Source organism: Athalia rosae, chromosome 5 (genome assembly GCF_917208135.1).
Source record: "Athalia rosae chromosome 5, iyAthRosa1.1, whole genome shotgun sequence".
Lineage (NCBI taxonomy): Eukaryota > Metazoa > Arthropoda > Insecta > Hymenoptera > Athaliidae > Athalia > Athalia rosae.
In genome coordinates this window covers 5,775,149-5,798,075 of record NC_064030.1, presented here as the reverse complement: position 1 = coordinate 5,798,075, position 22,927 = coordinate 5,775,149, and the positions used below count along the sequence as shown (strand labels likewise).

Below are 22,927 nucleotides of genomic sequence, written 5' to 3'. Positions count from 1 at the left end.
CTGTGATTCGAATGTAAATCTGCAAGTTTTTGGATCCCAAGAATAAATCTTCTGCAAACATAAATCGCTGAATATTAATACAATGATTTGTACACGTATGATAATTTCGCACAAGAGAAGGGGTAAGTCAACGGTGCCTGAATTATCGTTAGAAGTATAAATACCTGCGCTGGATTTTTCATACCCCATATCGCTACTGGGCATTTCATTAACGTATCTAAAAAAAAAAACCTTGTCGCGGAAAAAATTGTGCAACCGATGGCCTGCGTCAATACGCGTCACGATTCCGCGATCGGTTGATCATTCGAATGTTCTATGACTAAAAAAAAATTCTGACCGACAATTTACTCGCCAAATAATTTCCAATGATTCAGAATTCTCCGTAGATTTCTGTCGCAACGAAGAAAGATGCGTGCGAAATGGTGAATTCTCCCACGCTCTTTCCCGTATATTCCAAGGCTTTTTTTCCTCCAAAATTATTAAACATCGCCTAACCACATGCAACCAGAGTTATGCTCCCGCATGCATATTGCGTTCTCCAGAAGAATATACCCTGTTGCGATGCGTTATGAGTTATGACAACCTCGCAGCATTCGTACATTTTGCAAAAAAATTCTTGAACCGATTCCCGCACGAACGTACAGAGTTCAATTCATAAAATCTTATTCAGATGCACGGAATTTCGTACTGACCAGTTATTGTGCAGTAAAAAATTCGAATGAGCTCATGAGTTTTTCCAATCAATGCATATTCTGGACGTAAACGAAGCACAACGGTTTAAGAAATGTGTCATTTTTTATCATCGATGATTATTACATCGCTTGTTAACATCTGCTCCTAGTTATTCAAGTTCGAAGATTTTATCTGTGGTATCAGCGAATTGATTTGTCGGTGCAGCGGTTCAGGTTCACGCGATTTCCAATATGATTCCGGTTATCGTGCTCTTCGGTCAGATTGACTCAAATGCATATAATTTATTCCAGATAATGAAAAACGGAATAATTTCTGAAGTATAATATTAAATCCTCTACCTGCTCAACTCGCCGTAGGTCTGAATGTCCAAGTTTATAAAAAACCCCAATAGAAAATTTTGCATACTGGATAGATATTACCTATCAATCTCGATTGAAGGACTGTTATTAATACTTTTTTTTTTTTTTTTAATTTTCTACTCCACACGACTTAACGAAACATTGTCTCACTGACAACGCGCAGAAAATAAACTGTTTTTTAATTAATGCAGCCGTGTAACTCGACGATTAAAGGATAAGATCTATTGTACAGTTCATCCTGGGGTTGAAGGTGGAGTCGCAGTTTCTGAAGGATTTCCACAACAATTCAGTTTTGTTTTCCTACGAACATTAATTGAAGGTCGTCCATAGGTCACCGCTACACTTGATCAGAATTAATTATTTTTCTTTCAATTGCGTTGTACTTTAAAATTAAATTTGTATACAACCCAATCAGCGTTTCCGGGCAATTACATAGATCGTCTAGCCACTAGTGAAAATTTTTTTGGAATGTTCGCGTGATTGAATATCGCAAAATCACTTTGTCACGCGATACATTCGATTAATATAATCGTTAATAATGTAATGTAAAGAAATACCTGTACATTTTTGAAATAGATCTGAAGTCGAGGGTGTCATTCAATTGATAATTCAATCAAAGTTGTGAGAAACAATACTTTTAGGGTCTTCGTTTTTTTGTGAAAACGTCTGTTATCTAAGGAAAAAGCGAGAATTTTCTGAAATAGCTTGGCAAAAGTGCCGCCATTGTCTGCTAAGCTTTCTCTGCGCCTCGTTATCTAGTCGTTATCACTAGATAGTTTTATAAATAATTCATCGATTAATTCATCTCTATGCAAATGGGAAAATGAATCTCCTCTGGATGAACTTGTAGATGTTATTGGCTTCGTAATGTGTAGTTATTTTAATGGCATGCAATTTAGATCAAGGTTCTTCATCGAATCAGCAAGTTTTTTCCCAAACGTACGTAACTCTTCGAATATCGTATTCATTTTTTCTTCAATTTCGGTATAACCGGATCGATCCGCAGCGTGATCTTATGTTTATCGTGTCGATCATAAACAATCTTGGACCGATTCTCCAAAAAGAAGAATACCAGAAGCGTTTGTGCAAGCTTCAAACTTTCGAATCCTTAGATATTATTTGGTTTGAACGGAATTTCCACGTTTTTCGTCGATACCTTACGAAAGATGTGTAAAATTGTGTAGAAAAAAAATATTGCGCAAATAGTATTTTTTCTTTCTCATTTTTTTTTTTTTTTGTACACCCATAAGAAGAGGAAAACGTTGCGAAAGAATGTGGCGGTGAGTTTAGTTTCGACTGTGTACCAATGACTGAATTAGCGATGCGAATAAAGTTAATATTTAATATTTTGCGACCATATAATTCGGCCGGGACGGTTTTCAAATTCAACTCATGGCGACGCTGCGTACATAGACGTTAAAAATTTTCGGAATCTAACATCGCGTCGGACGAGTACACCGCGAAAATGCATTAATTATCGAACCACGGCTCACTCGTGTAGGGCTATGATGTTTCAGCCATGGATTTCTGAATATTTCACCATTCACTGCGACACTGTCGCAGATTTGCGACGGTGAACCTACGCCAAATATTATACCTACCATGTGTCAGGCAGACAATCAATATACACCGAGGTGTGTTTGCTAAAAATTAAACGTACGGTTTCGTTATATTTGTATAGCCGAATGGGTGATACAACCGCGCACTTCCAACTCGTATAGCTAATTGTTGCGTCTCTCCGCGGAATATATTCGGACAGTTTTGAGGATGCTGTGACGAGGATATGTTCTGAGACGCAGTCTAACGTTATCGTGTTTATAGTAATGTAATACATCCGATGTTTCCGCGGGTTTCGTAAAAAAGTATTGTAAAATTTCTTACATCACTGCATAAACGCGCTCGTTGAATTCGCGAGGACATCCTTGTGTTGCCGATTACGTGGATACAAACGATTACAGTATTATTGGACGATCGCGTGATTTTAAATACTCTTCAGAGATTTCGTTCCTTTGCATAAAAATAAAGTAATCATTGAAAGTACAAAAGTGATATGATAATGACGAACATATGAATAATTTATGTTTCGGTTTGCAGCGTTACGGGGGAGAAATAGAAGCGAAAAGAAAAAATCGAAGCCGTGAAAATCGAAGCCATGCGGAGTTCAACGATAGCGTATAATTTCATAGTTTTTTGGATCGTCTGCAGCATCTGTTTGTCCTCGGTGAATTCCAGCGAAGTACAACAGACGCAATGGATGACTCAGATAACAGGATTTATGGAGCCGATATCATCTCTCGTCGACGAAAGGTGCAGGAATGATACACTGGAGTACCTGAGAGCAGTAAAAAACGCATCGAATTTCTGGGCGCTAAGTAGTTCGTATTTCCTGAACAACAGTTACGAACAACAAAACTAATGCTTGTAAAAACTTGACGCACGTTCGTTTCCAGTGATCGACGCAACGGCCAAATTTCCATCGGGAATTCTGTCAGGGAACATAAGGTCGATGGGTAACTTCGATCAATGTCTTCTCGTCCAGCATCCAGCCGGCAATTATCAAGGAAAATATTGTTTGGCTCGATTGACGTACTCCCAGCTACCGGGAAGTAATAACGAAGATTTGGACAAGTACGTCGATCTCGTAACGGCAGGTAGAAGGATGCTGGAACTCGGCGACGATTGGGTCAACGTATGTAATTCGTACAGAGCAGAGTATTTATGATTACATCATCGACGCTTCGGGAGTAAAGATAGAGAACGGGGAGCGGGCACGATTTCAATACAATGATAACAATAATTAGCCAATATGAAAAAGCAAAAACATCTTTTAGAAAAGTAGCACACGTTCGAATCGCGCCCTCTCGCGAATCTCGAGCCTCTCGTCGGATATTCCCGACTGATGAGACTTCGCAAAATTATCGGCTACCTCCGTTCGCGGTCTGGGCAGATATTTCTGGATAACTCGCGGCCGCGGATTATCTTTTGTGGGTCGATCGATTCCTCGCCAGTTCGTACGAATCGTGCGAATATATTCTTCAGCCGGCATGCGGCTCTAGAATACTGCGGTGCCGGTCGTCGGATTCTCGGCGATTGTACGACGACCTTTCGTTGCTCTCCTAGTCGTTCCCGGCATGTTACAGTCGCGAAAACGATGTTCGATTTTGTTGTCGGGCGATTCCGAGCCGCTATTCTAGTCGCGCGCGATACGATTTTTTTCTCACGTAGTCGAACGGATAAAAATCAAGGGAAAATCGAAACCAACGATAGAAAAAAAGAATCCAAGATTTCGATTCGATTATCTTTCCGGACGAGGAATCCGAACAGATGTTCAAACTTTGCTTCCCGATAAAATTATGACAGAGAGTGTGGATCTCAATAACGGGGTACAACGCTATTCCGGTTATTGCATCGTAACTACTATCGATGAAATCGGTCGAGTTCATTCATCTCCTGTATGAATTGGGAACTGGAATTGAGAGCACAGAGGCGTTATGTCAGAGCCGCCTGCATTTTCGCTTTCTCTTTCTCTACCGGTTGCGCAAGACAAGATCGCGTGCTGTCAGAGTCAAGCCTTCCTTTGCCCCGAGAATCGAGTTGCTCGCAACGTTAAATACGGGGAAAAAATTTAGAAAAAAAAAATACGTTAATTAAATTTGCTAATCGTGTACTATGCGCAAATTTAGGCGAGAGGTCAAAATAACAAATCGCGGGAATTACCAAAATTACTGTAAAATATTCAGCCACCGTGATTTTTTACACTGTTCATTTTTTCTCTCGTAATATTTCAAAGTCGGAAACACGACGCGCGGTCAGATCTTGGCCCCAACAAAAACTTACTTCGTTAATTGTTAATGAGTCACGATGAAATATTCATCGCGATCCATCAGAGATTCACACCGGTGTAGATCGTACTGTCGCGAATCCGTTTCAATTCAAACTAATTAATTATCGAATACAGGGATTCAATTTCATATTGACCGACGATAATCGAAGCGATCAATTTGCTTCTCTCTTTTTCTCCAGGGCACCCATATCCTACCGACATATTCATACGGCAAATGGGCGGTTTGTCTTCCATCCACGTGCTCGACTAACGACATCGCGATCCTGACCAGAGAAGCAATCGAACGAGCGACCGTTGACGTCGGATTAGAGGTTGGCGTTTACCTGGACGATGATCTTTGCTACAGCGCAGCATCTCGATCGAAACCTTTCACGATCGTCGATTATTTCGTAACGTAAGATAATGCCAATAGCTGAATACGTATCTAGGGGTAGATGGGCATCGGCACGTACGTGCAACCGTACGTCTGTCGCACAATGCGGTGTACCTAATTCACAAAACCTGCACTGCCTACAATGCCCTTTTGAACGAGCATCATTGCTTATAAACTGTTACTTTCTAACACGTGGCTACGGTGAAAGGCTGAGTACAAGTTTAAACGTTCAGTTGCACGAAGGTGCGGTTTATTGATGATTTTAAAGATAAAATTTAACAGGTGATATTCGTTGATTACCGAAACGATGATCATCCCTGCTCATCAGACTGCACATTGAGATTAAATTTAGTCTCGTTTGTACGGAAATTTCAACGATGTACGTATCATTTTTACAGAACGATATTCGTGGGCCTTGTAATATTTACAATAATTGGAACGGCTTCTTGTCAGTTTGGCAATGTTCAAAGTGAGTGAGTTTCGAAATTTCGATTAGTTACTATAATTGTTTTTTTTTTTTCTCTCCATTTTTATTATGTCTCTTTTGTAATTAGCAAATTTCTATAGTTGCATTCAATGATGGATTACTTGAGGTCATCGATGTTTTGCAATGACACGATATATAATTAAAAAAAAAAATAAATAAATAAAATAGGAATATAAAAGAACACCGATGACCGGCAAATATGTCTGTACTCACGAGTTAGATGAATAACGTTACATTGAACTTGACCTTGTGCCAGAAAGAAGCGGAGTCCTTGTGAAAATTTTACGGGCCTTCTCAGTGGTTGACAATTGGAAGCAATTGACGAATTTCGACGCACCCCCGAATGACTCGATCACGTGCTTGGAAGGGATGAGAACCCTGTCGACTGCTTGGGTCATAATGACGCACCAAACCATGTTCATTGGCCAGCTTGCTTACATCAATAAGCTCGAAAGTATAAAGGTAATAATTTGATGGATGTGGGAACATTAGTTTTGCGTAAATGACGCACCGAGTCTGAAGAAATAAATGAATAATTGACGTAGAAAAGCAGGAGCTGTTTTCAAAAGTAAAGAATCAAGATTATGAAGATAATTAAAAACGATGAAAAAAATTTATTGAAAAAAAGCAAGGCAGAAATTTCACACATTATTACGCACCAAAACGTAAGCAATGTCTGCCACGTAAGTGGTATGATGTACGGTTTGAATAAAAGATGAAAGCAAAAAATATAGAAAACAAAAAAACAAAATAACGAACGCAAAATCTCAGTTGAAAAGAGTAACCGGAAAGAAAAGAAAAATACGAATTTATGTAAATCATGTATTAATTTAACGATCGTAAGTTTGTCGTCAAGAGCATCTCGGAAATAGTTTTGAAAACTTATTTAAGCCGCAACCGCGATGATCCAGAAGACTTTCTCCGGAGAAAGCCAAATTGAACCGTGTGCCCGATGCTTAAACATATTTGATAAACTCTTTCGAATCTAGATGTTTTTAACATTAAAATAGTTTTTATTTCTTTCACGAAGACATGAAGGTAAATGGTAAACTTACGCAGCCGTACCTATACCAGGTTTGAAAAAATCATGTTACAGACTCACGACGATTTTGTCTATTACCCGATGTGGAACAGTTACTTCAACGTGGACACCTTCCTTCTTGTCAGTGGGCTACTTCGTTCGTATAATTTGACCAAGGAGTTCGCACAGGGTCGAGCTAATCTGCTGAAATCCAGCCTTCAGAGATATCTTCGTCTGACACCTTCTTATCTCATCGTCATTTTATTCTACGTTTCGTATTTCGATCGGTTAGATTCGGGACCCGAATGGAATCTTTACGTCGTAAGGAATTCCGATGCTTGCAGAAAATATTGGTGGCAAAATTTGTTGTACATCAATAATTACATGCCTCACAATTACAAGGTGATCGTTCAATCATTCTTCGTATCAAATGTTGGCCTCGTTTCTCGGTTCTATTCATTCGTCAAATTTTTTTTCAGTGTCTTCTGCAATCGTGGTACCTGTCAACGGACATGCAGCTCTTTTTGTTGGCCCCGTTTTTCGTGTATCCATTGTGGAAATGGAAACTCTTCGGCAGATCGATCATCGCGTTCGCGACGATCGTGTCTGTTGCCCTACCCTTCGTTACCACCTGGATAAACGAGTTTCCTGGAACGTACATGTTCACCTTTAGGTACCGTAATTTCACGATGCAGCTTATTGCACATGCGAGCCCAAGATACGCTCCATTTATTTACAGAAATCAAGATTATGTAACGTCTCTGGCTGAATGTGAGAATAATTCTTCTTTTGTATTCGTTTTATTAACTTCTTTATCTCTCATATCCAAACAGAAATTCACTTCTCAACTCGTACGCGCATCGCATTTACATGGCGACCCATAACCGTATGTCACCGTATTTCGTCGGACTTGCGTTAGGCTACATTTTCCAGCAGAAGAAAAATGCGTCCCTTTCAAAGGTACGATATTTAATTGTTGTTTTTGGGATAAGAATGTTCTCGAATCGGAGTCTCTATACCCGTTGCGTTATACTTCGTCGATTTATGCACAAAGTGAGCCTTACCAAATTTCCATAAATGGAAATTCCATTTTTGAACTTCGGAAAAGTTCGCCGTTTACACGGAGAACACGTCTATAGTACCTACGTTAAATAATTTGATTGGTTGTTTTTATTTTTCTCGTGTATTTCACGTTTACGAAACAGTGGAAGGTTGCCGCGGGGTGGATAGCATCGTTAGGCGTTATGTACGCGACTCTTTACGGGGCCAGGAACATGACCTCGTTTCGGCATACCTTCAATCTGTGGGAGTCGGCCCTTTACGGAGGTCTTCATCGCTTCTCCTGGGCTGTCTCTGTGGCCTGGGTCATTTACGCCTGTCACATCGGGTACGGAGGTAAGAGATCAAGATCACGGATGACGAAATGAAAGAGAATGAATCGCAACAAAGTCGTTATGATAATGATCGCGCGAGTTCAACTGTTTGCCCCACTGTGACGTCCACTCGTTGCATACGTTGCAATTCATTTTTATTGTATTTATTATTTTTTTTACCAGGATTGGTCAACAGGTTCTTGTCCTGCAATACGTTCAGGTTGCTCGGACGCTTGAGCTACTCGATTTACCTTTCTCATTTAGCAGTGCTGCTCTACAATGCGGCAGTTCTTCAAGCACCCAAGCAACTGCATGTCTACATAACCGTAAGTGATGATTTTGTATCATCGCGGTTGATCTATTCACGTTGATATCGGTATGCAGCCCACGGGAATTTTTAGTTAGACAATTAAAAATTCCACCCATTAAATGTCGACCCCGGGCAACGAACCATCGATCTCGTCACGTGTTTCTTTCATTTTTTTTTTTTCTTTTTCCTCTCCTCCTTATTCCTTTTTCGTTTAACAGGAAGAACTTTTATTCGTTGGGCAATCGGGCAGACTCGACTGAAATGATAAACAATAATTTTCGAATTATTATTTTATCGGTTCTGTAGAAGTGAAAGGGTAGTATGGTCGGTACACACTCACATTTAGCTAAAAAATTTTGTTAATGTTGGTCAAGGATGGCATCCGATTTTATTACGAAATAACCAGCTGCACGTTGATATATTCGGACTTTTGACTCAACCTCGGAACCATCAGATTGGTCTCCCATTCAAACGGGAGGTCATAAAGATGATGCTGGAAAATTTCGTGAAAAACTGGATTCCAGCTACCGCTATTCCTCGTGTTGAAATAAAATCATCTTCTTCGTTCAAGTTTTACCAAATTCAACGAGATTCTTGATTCCGTTGACCGTATCTCGTACGATCATCCGCGGTGTTATGCTTATCGGTACATTCGTATCGTCAAATTTATCATGATTTTGTTTCAGATACGAGATTTCCTGGGCGATTTCGTTTTCATCTTTATAGTATCCCTACCGCTTTACATGATTGTTGAGCTCCCTTTGTTTGGTGTAACTAAACAATTGTTTAAAAGAAAATAAACAACAAATTTATCGCTGTATCTAATGTATTGAACGTAATTTCCTGTTAATATCAAACAAATGGAAACCTTCTGCATGTTTTCTCTACTTCACGTTATACACGACTTACATATTTATACTTCGGTATGTTACAAATTTTCCTGTAATTAAGAAATCTATCGAAGAACGCGCAGTCTGAAAAACTTATGTCAGAGCAGAACCGAAGTTATGAACATAAGGTAGCTAGCTGTATGTACATATATTCCGGCGATATTATCCACGTTATTGGAAAATGAAAGAAATCGTACGGAATTCTCGCAGCGCGATTTTTATCGGATGAAAAAATGACGAGTCAGGGGGAGAAAAAAATACAAAAAATGTTGAAATGACGAGTAGATAACAAAAAAAAAACACCTGCTTTCAGAAACGTAGACATAGTTATGAATTCTGGTTTCGATGGCATAATAGAAAATCGAACGATCGGAAGTTTCCTACGTTGTTGATTTAGCGATGTTGGTATGTTTTCAAACGTTACCCTAGGCTATGTGAGGACATATAATATCCCAGGCGTAGGGGGAGACAGTCATTGTTGGTCGAATGTTGGGCAAGCGGTAACTCGAATAACCGTCTAGCAACCACCTGGCGAGGTGGTTTGTCCGCAGTGAGTAGCAAATCCAGTAATAGTGGTGTTTACCCACAACCATAAGAAGTGAATGATTTTAGTAGGGGCCAGTCTGCGCGCGAAAGTGCCCAACTCTATGCCTAGTTCGACTAGTTTGGTCGTCGACTAGTTCGTAGGACTATTCTTCCCAAGCAATCGGTCCGAGTGAGAGGGAGAGGTTTTCTGTTTCCTGCTGCCACTAGCCGAAACTGAGTAGCGACTATCCTGTTTGGGGATTGCTGTCAGTGAGTTTTATGTAAGCCCTTAGATCTTAAAGAGTCTATATAAGACGACGCTCTCTCTCAGACAATTCCTCAGTCAAAATGCGTGCCTTTTGGTTGATGGTGTTACACGGTGTGTGTCTGAACGTACTGCACGTACGGAGTAATGTTATTCTGGACAGTTGCGGTAGTGCCGCGAACAGTGACGATTCAAACAGCGGCTCCGCTATTCGACTACCTCCCGTGGTAACGAGTGGTATACATTTCTTTTGCAACGATACCGCCGATTCCCCGAAACATGCATTTCAACAAAAAATCAACCGAAGCGAAGACGAAGATAACTATTCACTGCGAGATCACGTTGTGCCTGAAATGCGAGTTGAACTGTTTAATGAAACGCCGCGACCCAGTGCCCCTGTAAATTGGATTACCCAGGTGGTCTCGACGTTAGTGCCGCTTCCAAATGGCCTTGGAACCGCTTGTCGAAGAGACACGGAGATTTATCTAAGGGAATTGAATAATTACACCGACTGGGCCGTTCGCAGTGAGTAATTCCTTTAGCCCTTTGCTATTTCACATTGAATCGTTATTCGTCGGCGGTAAAATTATGGCCATAGTTATCAATGGAAACGATCTTCCTTTATTTGGTAAAATTTATTTTTCACTTCAAGCGTGAAAGTCACCGTGATTACCGATAAACCGGTACGAAAGTGACAGTTGTAGGCATCGACGTAATTGTCGACGGTCAGTGCAGGCGTTTGAAATAATAAAAGTTTCGTACCCGTTTGAAATACATAATTATGACTAAACTGTGTCAATCGAACAAAGATATATATACACGCGATACGTTACTTCTTTTTTCTTGCTTTTTTGTCATTATATATAAATATTTTGTGTCCCACGCGCACGCGATTCATTCAGTAGTAAGAAATCGTTACTCGGATCTCTGGCGTATGTTACGTAACGCGAAAGAAAGTAAAAACTGGTAGTTATGCCTGATGGTATCCAGCAGACTTTGAGAGTTACCTTACGCAATTACGATCAGATCGGAGCATCGATCGGTCCGACGTGTATGCGCGTATACCCACATATAAATTTTTTTTTCTCTCCTCACCGAGCAACTTATCAATTTTCACCGTATAAATATTTTTGATTTCTTACGTAAGGTAAATGAAGCGGTAAGCCCAACGGCTTTGGTAAGGTTCGCGAAAAGTATTGAATAAACGTGTGACTACGGCGATCGATGTAATCTTATCTGATACGACCGACAGATTCCCGAGCGTAGAAAACGACGTATCACTTTCATACGGTCTTTGAATTGGACGCAAAAGATAACGATCAATTTTTCTCACACCGGTCGCCTCTATTTCCTATGCACAGTGATGGATGCCAGCGCAAAGTTTCCCCACGGTGTTCTGATGGGAAACATACGAAGCCTGGGAGACTTCGACGAGTGTCTTTGGATAGAAACGGCTCAAGATATTGAACCGCAATACTGTCTCACCTCGATCTATAATATGGATGTGAAAGACACCCATCCCGCGTACGAAGCGCTCCAAAATTATGTTAGAGTCATGACGTACGGTAGAATGACTATGGAAACGTACGAAACGACGATGGTAAGTGACGTGCAACGTCGTATCGCAGAAGAACATTTGTAATCAAATGAACATCTGCTCGATTTTTCAGTTGGTAAATTGCGAATTTTTATCCACCGCTTATTTATTTCGCAAATTCAGGGGACCTTGCCCATGCAAAGGTCGGGACGAATCGAATGGGCCATGTGCGTACCGGCCACATGTACGAACATGGACGTTGAAATCATGATGAACGTCGCCGGGAAACGAATTTTTCCAGGATCCGACATCAAGGCTATCGTACACGCCAAGGATTGTTACACGAACGCGAAACCCTCAGAATTTTCTCTCAGAGACCGGCTCATTTTGTGAGTCCTTTTTTCTTCATTCTTCACACTCTGCGTTCGCCCCCGCGGCATAGTTTTCATAAACTCGTATGTACTTTTCTACAGATCTAGCGTACTTGGTATTGTATTCACGGTGATCGTTTGCACGATTAACGATCGACCCGACGGTACCAACATCCAGAACGAAGGTAAATGTGTTTTTGACAAGCTGTCGAATTTGCTGGAACAAAAATCTTTCGATCAAAAATTTTGAGTCACCATTTTGGTTCGAGTGGAAAAAAAGCGTGGTCTTGTCAGTACTCGTGTGTTTCATGATTCTTACTTTTTCTAGAAAAACAACTTAGCACTAAGATATTGGAAGCGTTCTCCCTGAAGCGTTCGTGGAAAAAGCTCACCGACTTTTCGCCCAGTAAGTCAAGCAGGCAAATAGAGTGTTTGGACGGGATGCGAGGAATTTCGTCATTATGGGTCGTTATGGGTCATCAGGCACTGCTGGCCGCCTCGAACCCTTACTCCGACAAAGTTACTTTTTTCAATGTAAGAAACAAACCGCCTACGTTCGTACGCGGTAATCGATCCTCGTGATTAGCTCGATCATTCGCATATACAATTACGAGCACAAAAAAAAATTCGAAAGCATGTAAATAACTAGAATCATTTGCGTTACGTCCCGGGTTTCACAAAAGATTGAACGACATACGTCTTACACGACGGTTAACTTTAACAGACGTCAATGCAAATAATTACACGCACAGTTATTCAATTTTCGGAGAAAAAAAAAACATCCTTCGTAAATTATTCTGAATATAATTATTATGACTATTTTTTTTTTCTTTAAACAGAAATTTACTCGATAATAACCACCTTGAGTTATTTAGCTAAATCAAATGTATGCGGCTAAAGTTTGAATACCGAGAGGTTGTTATGTTAACGTTTCACTGTACTGGTAACTGCTTTGCAAATCAACTGATTTAATCCGCGTTAAAAGCATCTACGTATCTCAATGGTAATCCTAAAACGTCCGAGGGTTGCGAATGTTTAACTTCGTACCGCAGATTTGGAAACGTAAAGTTCACACTTGGTTGACTAAATATGAAATTTCTAGACCCAGAAATACACGCTGCTAATGCTTCTCTGGAACTTCTTCCTTCCCGTGGATACGTTTCTCGTAATCGGTGGTTTGGTGCGTTGTTACAATTTGATCCCGGGCTTGGAAAAGCGTACGGTGAATCACTGGAAGAGTGCGATTACCAGATACCTCAGATTGACGCCTACTCTCTTGGTCGTCATCGGATTCTACGTATCGATTATGTACAGAATTGGAAACGGGCCATTCTGGAATCGTCAGGTCGGCGAGAACAAAGTTGCCTGCGAATGGAACTGGTGGAAGACCGTTTTATACGTCAATAACTACATTTACAACGACAGCGAAGGTTACCACTTGGTGAGTTTCATCGGAGAAAAACTGATGTTCAAGTTATCCCATCGGGGTGCATCGATGGAATACGATTAATCATTTTTCCCATCTTTTTTATATAATTTTTTTTTTTTCAGTGTCTACTTCAGTCCTGGTACACCTCGGTGGACATGCAGTTGTACCTTTTGGCGCCGCTTCTCGTGGTCCCACTTTGGCGAAACCCTAAATTGGGATCGATTCTGTTAATTAGCGTGGCCGGGATCGCAACGGCCGGACAATACGCTACGATTGTCTTCAAGCGATTACCGGGGCTTCCGATAACCATCCATTCCGAGTAAGTTGTGCGACTTGGTATCCTGCATTGTATCGAACGATGCATAGATGAAGGACGATGTACCACCCGAGTCGTTCGGATATTTCAATGTCCGCTAATTGCGCTGAAATCTCTGTTACGTTGAGAACGCGGGACTCGGTTATCCAACTGCGAGTTTAAAGCGAGGTGCATAACACAAGTAGAAAGTGTACAACACGCGGGTACCGCGATTACGGCGGTATAGTGTAGCGCATAATCGGCATTGTGTCGGGAAAGTTGAGCCGCTGTCTGACAACGAATTAAATTGCATTGGGCTCCATAGAGTTCAACATAGAACTTGGAACGGAATACCCGCGCACCACCTTCTATATCGTAATTAAACTTCGATGTTAATATTACGACTGTAACTAATATACCATAAAGATGTGACTGCTTGAATTTTTATCCACGTATACGTACGTATATCTATATGTAATCGTTTTTTTCTTTTTCTTTTTCTCAGCGACACTGCCATTCTCACATACGTTAAGACTTTCTATTTCGTTTCGCACACGAGGGCTATGCCGTATTTGATAGGAATCGCAACTGGATACGTTATGCACAACTACAAAAATGTCAGCCTATCAAAGGTAGGCAGCTATTTGACTGTTAGCTCGAAAATATGTCATTCACTGCGACAGAAATAGAACGTATCAAGATTCGTTGAATTCTGAATTTCAGACGCAGGTGACCGTCGGTTGGGCCTTGGCGGCTTTTGGATTATTTTGGCCTCTTTTCGGCTCGTTGGGATATCTGGCGGTCGACTATCCTTTGGGAACCTGGAGGCACGCTTACTTCGGAGCATTTCATAAGTCAGTCTGGGCAGTGGCTATATCGTGGACAATTTTCGCTTGCCATCACGGATACGGAGGTTTGTTCGGCGGTTTTTTTTTTTTTTTTTTGTTTTTTTGTTTCCTATTTGCGACGAGCCGATAAGTGAATATTGGCGACGTTGTCATTTCATTTCTTTGCTGTTCGCGTTTCAGGATACGTCAACAAAGTTCTTTCGAGCAGAGTCCTGAGGTTTTTGGCGCGAATATCGTATTCCGTTTTCTTGCTTCACTTGGGTATCCTTATTTGTTTCGCTGGATATATGAGAGGACCTAAGCACACAGACATTCCGTCAATAGTAAGTGAAACCGGTGCAGATGAGGGGGTTGATTGCTCGACCCGTCGATCGATGATACCGAACAGTTTTCATTTGTGCTTTTTTTTTTTTGTATCGCAGGCAAAAGATATGATTGGTGAAGTGGCCTTCGTAATGGGTCCCTCGATTCTGCTGCATCTCTTTATCGAAGCGCCATTTTCGGAATTGGCTCAACTCGTTTTCACGAAGCAGAAAACGGAAGTGAAGAAAGCCGAGTAGCCTCGCATAATTTAAAATGTTTGTTTCATTAGTTTGTAAAAAGTGCAAATAGGGTACATAATATGATAAGCATCGATGACTACCAATGCGATATCACAGTGGTGGAAAAGAGACAAATGAGTGAGTTTTTATTGTATATATGTTTTATATTGTAAGTAGATATTTATTTCTGTGAATGGCGTTGAATGATACGTGTTTTAATATTCACGCGACCTAATAAAACGGATATATTTGTATTTAATACACACAGCCTCGTCGATTTCAATCCCAATTGTGTATACCTTCCAAGAAAGAAAGAAAAAATTGATTCACGCAGCGGAACAGAAGACGTCAAAATGATCAGTTCGAGTCTCTTCAAAGAATTAAAAAATTCGGTTATCGTTTTGGGCAAGTTGGCTACGATAAAGATTCCTTTCGAAGAAAACAGGCTGGCGAACGTACATATTCCTTTGAATTTTCTTTGTCTTCGCGAATATTCGGACTCTGGTAGGTTCGAGAAAGAGCGAGGGGGTGAAAGGGGGGTTGGAGGCGGCGTCGCGTCTGTTCTCGTTAGTAGGCTGGTTATTTCTCGTACCCTAGAAGGTACCACAGCATTGTTGATTTCAACGGAGTACACAAAGCATGCCGTGTGCTTCCGTCGCGTGAACGTGCGTCGACTGCGAACATCGTACCGGGGTACAACCGACGTCGTCTTTGCGGGACGCAGTTCGCGAAAAAGACGCGCTGCCACGTCGTAGTCGCAGTCACAGTCACCGCCACTCTTCTCTGTTGCCAAAATAAATAGCGTCGTTCGTCGAAACTAAAATACACGGGCCACGTACTACTTTGCTTGGTTAGAGACACGCCGGGGGTGGTTCTTTTCCTTCGTCTGTAAGGGTTGCGGGTTGCACACCTGCCACCGTTACATCGTCGTGATTCCAACGATTCTTAAAGGGATCGCTCTTTTCACGAAAACCGAAAAAACTTTTCACTTTCCCCGGCCAAATTTCAATTCTAATTCGACAAAAAGCAAATCTCCTCCCTAACAAAGAGCTCTCTCGCCCAAAGTCGAACGATAGCTACAGAAACCGCTGAAACTGAAGGCAGTTGCGATAAGGGCGAAGGAAAAGCGTCGAGTGCCAATTCGTTTCCGTTCATGTAACCGTAAAATCATCGTTACAGGGAGTTGAAGAGGCGGGGGGTAGTAGTCTGTAGCTACGTCAGAAGTAGCGGCGGCAGCAGCGGGGCGAAGTACCTCGAAAGTGTTTCTCATGTATAAATAACAGAGCCAAATACGAAGAGGGTTAACGGGCATGTTCCAGCTCTTGTCTTTCTCCCCATCTAAAGCATGTCGAGACGCAGCGATGACAACGATACGAAGACATCGTCGACGGGAAGGACAGCGAGAAACATTGAACGTCCTCCTGTCGTATTTGCATAGTTAGTTATTCATTTAGGTAAAGCTTTGAATGGCATACTTGTATACTGCGATCCTGAATTGTTCCTAGTAAGTTATGTGGGTACAGATACTCTGTACCCGGTACAAAGGTCTGTACAATGTCTGTCGCCCTCGCCACCACCGCACACTTGCTACGCGATCGAAGCGAGAGATGTAATTGATCCTGAAAATTTGAATATCCTCATAGTTTCGTTCGTTTGAGATAAACAAATACTGTGCCAGAATAAGTTTGCTTCGCACGCGATGCGAAGAAAAGTTTTCATCTTCTCCGCGAAAATGATCTCTCAGGATGAAGAAATGAAGAGAGAGAAAAGAAGGGAAAAAGAGAAATTACAGGATACTCGGATCCAGGGGGTTGGGAGGAATACTTGAGCCAATATTATCAATCAATTTATCGTCTTTGCTAATGAAATAATACTGTGGGTTCCCTTTACCTCAATCCTCCCTCTTTAGACCCCATTCTTTATCTTGTCATTGTCCCTTGCATTGCTGCGACTCTTCGGTAATTACTACAATTATTTACAAGATTGTCTCCAGAGATTGAGGCAATACAAGTTTCAGGTGGATCGTCGGATCCTAAGCCTTCGAGAATTTAATTAGATCACCGAACAAACCCTAGAATTTCAACGTAATGAAAATCGTCACATTTTCCATACGCACACATTTCTCGCGACACGTGTTTGGAAAGTAGCGGCAACCCTATATCGAACGAAAATATCTTTCAAGGAGAATTAAAAGTTGTTCGTTAAAACTGTAACACCTCGTCGGTGATCTCCGCGATTATTTCTAGATCCCCCTAAAAGAGAATGATAATTATAAATAATTGATTAAACTCGAGGTGGTTCGTTGGCGCGCGATGTTATCCCGTCATGTTTATTCAATCCTAATAAACGACAGCAATCCAGAGCAGGGCGTAAATTATAGAGGTCTCTCAGCTGGTGACGATACAACGGAACCGAGCATGTGGCTAGTAGCTCGTACAGTTTTCGAAGACGAAGAGCTGCCGAGGCATTCAGTTTCGAAGGGTGTTCCTCTTCCACGTGATACGAATCGAGGCAGAATAGACGGTGGAAGGGACTGACTGGCTGGATGCCCTCAAACCCCGGTCGTATTATAAGTTGAGTTGAGCAGATCCTTCGTGGGAAACAGCGAGTGCAGTTTCCGCCGCACGCGTCTCACGTCTCCGAGGCTGCAGGTCGCTCGTTCGCTCCAAGTGTAATCTCTAAGCTCCTAAAAGGCACTCGCTTTCCTCCAGTTTCCGACCCCCGTGCACCTCTTCGGCTCCCTTTTGTCCCAGGATTCTTGCATCCCTTGCTTAGGTACCGGTGTCACGGTGGTTTCGCTTACAAAGTTCTTGCGAGTAACTTTTTCGCGAATCCTTGGGCGGAAAATTTTATTTCGACGAGAAGAGGGTTGCGCTGTAACGTATACCGAAGTGGGGAGAATCGGTACGTACAAAATGGCATCCTGCTGATTAGCCGTACACGATGAGATCACTGAACAATAATTATCGATGAATTCGGCGTATATGTATATTATATTATACGGAGTAATGTATAAAAGCGAATCTGGCGGGCGTTAACAATTATACGTCGACGTCGAGCTCCGCGGTTCCCCGTGCGTTATATGATTTATTTCACACGGCAACCGCCACGCCACAGCAAGGGCTCGCTTATTCCGACGAACACGCGCATACGGGCAGACAGAGGACGGACAAACGTCAATTATTGTCGAGCGCAATCAAACGTGCGCTCGATGCATATTGAATAATATTCGTATCGAATACCATTGCGATGTGGAATGAAGGAAAATTCCCCGACAAATAATTGCCGAATGCATAAAGCCTATTTGTGTACAGCCCGTTGGTCGCGAAAAGCAAACGCCGATTGTACCGACTACCGCGTTAATTCGATCGTGCAGGTGTAACCATCGTGGAATACTTTAGCTAACGATAGTAATAATTTTCAAATATCGAATCGACGAACATCATCGAAGGCGCTCTGACAATTACCTGACTAATTTGTTCCGTCGATTCGAAGCCTGAGCATTTGCTCGATCTGCCGATGGCCACCGCATTTCCCTTTACCCATTCGGAATTTAACCACCGAAAGCTTCGACCCCCTTCTAACCCGCCGGAAAAATCATCGATCGAATTGCGTAAAAAAGAGGTTTTTTTTTTTTTACAAAAATGCGGATCAAACCGAGGATTACACCAAATATTTCATCAATTTGTTTTTACTTTCGCGCACACTTTCCTACAAATATACGCTAGAAGCCTTCTGACAATTTTCACCGTCAAATAAACGACCAATAATACTATCGCGATAACGAAGGCCATCACATCGAGAAATTCTCGCTGATACCACGACAGAAAACGTGCCTTAGGGCGCAAATGATAAGCTCCCTTGTGCCGGATGACGTACTCCGTCCACCACACGGCTCGATCCAATGGCGTGTCCGGCTGATCAGTCAGCAGTTCTCTGAATTTGATTACTCTCTCTTTCCAACTGAAAACCAATCGTACTTTTACTTGAAAATATTCTTCCCATCAACGTCGGACAGTCCGATTAACAGCACTGACGATACTAATCTTGAGTTTTTATCGATATTTAATCACTACGGATAATCACCTTGGGTCCGAGGCGACCTCGACAATGGCCTTCCTGAGTTCCTCTCCGGGCAACGAGTTGAAATGCACCATTTTAGCAATTCGAACGGAAACTAATTTTACCACATTGAATATCTGGTCTCCGAATACTGGAACTCCTACCAAAGGGACGCCCAAGGTGATAGCTTCTTCCGTGCTCTGCAATCCACCCTGATAAACGAACACCTTTATATTGGGATGGGCTGGAATCAGAATGAATTTTTGTCCATCCGTCAGCGTCACTCGAACCAAAAGTAAGACACTCGCCGAATCGTCAAACTATTACCAAGAACGTCGTGTTGAGGGAGCCATTTCGATATGAAAACGTTGTCCGGTTTGCCCGGAAGCGTATCCAGTTCAAATTTCCACAAAACTTTGTAAGGTAAACTGGCGAAGACGGACATCAGAGTCTTCAATTTGTGTTCGGGTAGATGTTTGCTCTTAACGTTCGATCCCAAGCTGAAGTAGACGAACCCTTCGACGGCGCTGTCCAAGAATTTCTTCACGTTCTGACGGAGGAAAAATAAAGTGAAAATCCATACGCGCATTTCGCAGACATCGGTCGAACAGTGTGCGGAAGTCGTACCTTCTCGAAACCCTTCATCTTAATTTTCAAATGAATACCTCCTACTTCGATGATTATAGGTAAATTGGGTCTTGGGTAGCCAAGTATTGGGTTAGTGTTGGATATCACTAAGCTCAGTTCAGCGTTCAGTTCTTGAAGATCTCGAACGTTTTCTCCGAAGTATTTTTTAACGAGTCTTTCTTGACGTGGCATGTTGTCAAACCGATGCCCAAAAGCCTGGACGGAGTGTTCGTAAAGAAGACGCAATCTATGCCAGAAACTTGTCACGTCGTAGTCGAACGAATCCAAGACCGTCGGAGAATAAGCCAGAGCGGTTGGGTTTCCTGTGTCACGTGGAATGTGCGAATTATTGGATTCAGATTTACACATTCGTCGGTCACGTGTAATGTGCTTCACATAATTACCTATTCCGTAATGTCCCCATTGAAACAGTTGCAGAGATATAATGCCGATAATCGGAGCTTTGAGACGATCGTGTAGCGCACAAGTCGCCTCCCAAGACATGTATTCCAGCATTATCAGATCGAAGTGTTCGGTGTTATTCGGGGCTATTATTCGCTGCATCTCCGGATGTGAGAAAAATTGCTCCAATATCGACTCCGCGGTGCCCCACCAATCGGTTATGAAAGTAGTTTCACTGGTTTTAACGAAGTCCGGCATCAACGAGTACGTATGGTGCATGTCGATCTCTTTGTAATTCTTGAGACTAGGGTCGTTGATCGGATCGGTTGTGAATATTACGAATTCATGACCCCTCTTCGATAGCTCAACCGTTAATTCACGGTAGACAACCTAGTTCAAGAAGTACAGAGACATATGTTAATCCATTACTCCTTATAATCGGAATCCACTGTTTCGCGATGTTCTTTTTCCACTCTTTCACTTTCGAATAGAGTTGACATTGCTCAATTACCTGATGACTTATCGAAGGGGTGGGAAACACCGCGAGTATTCGCGCCGCTTTCGCAACATCACTGAAAATGCACAGAAGCGCAATAACGGTGTTAACTTTAAATAAACTTTTCATGGTCGGAGAGATCTCACTGCCGAAGATTATGAACTTCGGTGTGAAGTCGGACAAAGCGACCTAGTGTTCTCAAGCGGAATATATACTCGATTGATCCGATTCGCCGTGTCATGCTGGATCACATAATTGATAAATATCAACTGACGCAGCATATATACGTCGAGTGAAACGTACGGTATACATCAACGACCTGCTAACGCCGAAGGCCACGAAATAATAATTTTAATCTGTCTGGATGGTTTTCATTGAGAAGATAACAGTTACTTCATCTATCGGTCACTTTTGTACATTCATCGCGAATAATTGGCGAAATAATAGCAGCCATTACAAAAGAACACATCGCAGATCATTCACTTGCCGGTGTAATGATATTACGTTTCAAGGATCTTTTGCCTTGTGTGGTATGTACAGTATCGTCCCTCGCGATTCTTTTGACAAGCGTATGTTAATAATCTCTCACAAGCCATTCGTTGGTAGGCATACTATTGAACGTACGTGTAACCACACGTACAGGGTGTCTCAGAATTTGCGCCAAGTAGGTACGTACGTAGCGTTGATCCTTGAGAAAAACCAGAATCTGGAAGTCGAGGTGAGAAATGTCCTAGGTCCGCACCGTTGACTGTAACCGTTACACCGATTGGCGGAAATTTGGCATCCTGTTACTTTTTACTCGTCAGACTTGGGATATTTTTTACCTCGACTTCCATATTTTTCACGTGGATCAACGCTACGTACTTAGATACTTGGCGCGAATTTTGGGACACCCCGTATATCGAACTTATCTATGCTGCTATAACTCTTGAGTTATTTGTCGAACAGAAATATCTAATTGATGGTTCAAAGGTTGTTCCTAATTCGTACATGTGTCTGGAGAAATCACGTGATACTTGAGATAAATAATTCTACTGACCAGTCATTGCCGTTCAATGCTAGACTAAACTATATTTTGTGTTTGTAGTGCGTGAAGTCGGTGATCCCGAACACGAAAATCGTACGATCACTGTTTTGATTTATCGGCAAAATTTCGCGTAGACCCAGATGACGTTATGGTTGGAGTTAAATTTTGTCAAGGCCACGATACGCTGCAGGGCAGACCCAAGCGGTGGTTTGATTCTGGGTTCCGAATCTAAAATATCAAATAATTCGAATCGAATTCAAAGCGGTCCACAGAGACAAGAGCGGCGCGCTCCCCGGTCGGTGGAGAGGTGAGATAGCGGGTATTATCGGGAAACTAATTAAACTAGGGTATAAGAAATAAAATGAAAGAGGCTATCTTTCTTGCGATAGACCGCTATAGCTATCGTAGCGGGAAGTAATTAGGCTGGAGGCGAGAGATGTAGCGGATATTGTAGGACGACGTTACACGGTAGCGGTTGCAGTCTGGTTCCCTGGTTTCCATGTTGGCTGGTGGTTCGTGTACGTTGTATACGGATGGTTCGTTGGGAACGGGAGTTGCCCGTTGTATACTTGTCGTTATCTAACTTAAATGAAGCGAGTAATAATACAGTTACCGTTTTGTTAGCCTCAAGCGAAGTAGCGCGCGGTCAGCGATCAAGGTAGACGTTGCAACGCCTAGCAGTTAGCTGGAATCGCGGGGTAGGTAGGTTCCCGATTTCCGCTACCTGAAGGACCCTGGGAGCGGTCGACGTCCCGACGGTTTTTATATACCCCTGGGGTTCCCGCGGGCGGGTTGATTCCGGGCTGCTCGGATTCCCGGGTATAAATAAGGCGGAGGATATATAATCGGGATCCAAAGTTGATTCCTTGGTCGTTAATTTTGAGGAAAGGAAATCTTGATGCGATTTTTCATAGAAAGGGACGTTCGAAAATTGCTACGGAACGACAAGAGGAGGCAGTTATATAATAATAACAAGAATAATGGCTACAATAATGCCAACTCTATCGATACTTAAGCCGAGATGAGAAAGAATATAAATAAAAGCGTTTGGTGATATCATTAGTGAAGATTTTCCACGAGTCGGAGAATATTTTTCTATTCTTTTCATCTTCATTCGTTCGTTTACGGTGTAGTAGCATTGATACCTCCTT

The 22,927-nt window shown here is 42.1% G+C and overlaps 3 protein-coding genes and 1 long non-coding RNA gene across 7 annotated transcripts; 2 read left to right on the top strand and 2 right to left on the bottom strand.

Moving 5' to 3' along the window:
* Positions 1-61: 61 nt before the first annotated feature.
* Positions 62-9,280, top strand: LOC105687961 (nose resistant to fluoxetine protein 6-like). Its single transcript, XM_048655696.1, has 12 exons — positions 62-3,076; positions 3,147-3,427; positions 3,503-3,741; positions 5,076-5,290; positions 5,668-5,738; positions 6,013-6,218; positions 6,853-7,179; positions 7,257-7,450; positions 7,611-7,737; positions 7,983-8,172; positions 8,334-8,476; positions 9,147-9,280. The coding sequence occupies exons 2-12, from the start codon at positions 3,205-3,207 to the stop codon at positions 9,258-9,260; spliced, it is 2,049 nt and encodes a 682-aa protein (XP_048511653.1). The 5' UTR covers positions 62-3,076; positions 3,147-3,204; the 3' UTR covers positions 9,261-9,280.
* Positions 8,642-11,493, bottom strand: LOC105688086. Of its 3 annotated transcripts, XR_007278533.1 has the most exons (4): positions 11,148-11,493; positions 9,038-9,234; positions 8,801-8,953; positions 8,642-8,716 (listed from the first exon to the last, which is right to left on the bottom strand). It is a non-coding gene; the product is annotated as an uncharacterized LOC105688086 (long non-coding RNA). The 3 variants fall into 3 exon arrangements; XR_007278532.1 differs by having other exon boundaries at positions 8,801-9,234; XR_007278534.1 differs by lacking the exon at positions 11,148-11,493 and adding an exon at positions 9,775-9,900 and having other exon boundaries at positions 8,801-9,234.
* Positions 10,066-15,423, top strand: LOC105687997 (nose resistant to fluoxetine protein 6-like). The gene is made up of 11 exons (XM_012403986.3): positions 10,066-10,665; positions 11,502-11,740; positions 11,861-12,066; positions 12,151-12,233; positions 12,377-12,582; positions 13,151-13,489; positions 13,600-13,796; positions 14,278-14,404; positions 14,496-14,685; positions 14,801-14,943; positions 15,043-15,423. The coding sequence occupies exons 1-11, from the start codon at positions 10,224-10,226 to the stop codon at positions 15,178-15,180; spliced, it is 2,310 nt and encodes a 769-aa protein (XP_012259409.2). The 5' UTR covers positions 10,066-10,223; the 3' UTR covers positions 15,181-15,423.
* A 2,037-nt stretch (positions 15,424-17,460) lies between these two features.
* Positions 17,461-22,532, bottom strand: LOC105687979 (UDP-glycosyltransferase UGT5-like). 2 transcript variants are annotated; one of them, XM_012403961.3, is made up of 6 exons: positions 20,765-22,316; positions 20,256-20,643; positions 19,852-20,174; positions 19,552-19,774; positions 19,249-19,468; positions 17,461-19,125 (listed from the first exon to the last, which is right to left on the bottom strand). In XM_012403961.3, exons 1-6 carry the CDS (start codon positions 20,876-20,878, stop codon positions 18,843-18,845), a joined length of 1,551 nt encoding a protein of 516 aa, XP_012259384.2. In that variant the 5' UTR covers positions 20,879-22,316; the 3' UTR covers positions 17,461-18,842. The 2 variants fall into 2 exon arrangements, with proteins under 2 accessions (XP_012259384.2, XP_048511654.1); XM_048655697.1 differs by lacking the exon at positions 20,765-22,316 and adding an exon at positions 22,390-22,532 and having other exon boundaries at positions 18,772-19,125.
* Positions 22,533-22,927: the final 395 nt, after the last annotated feature.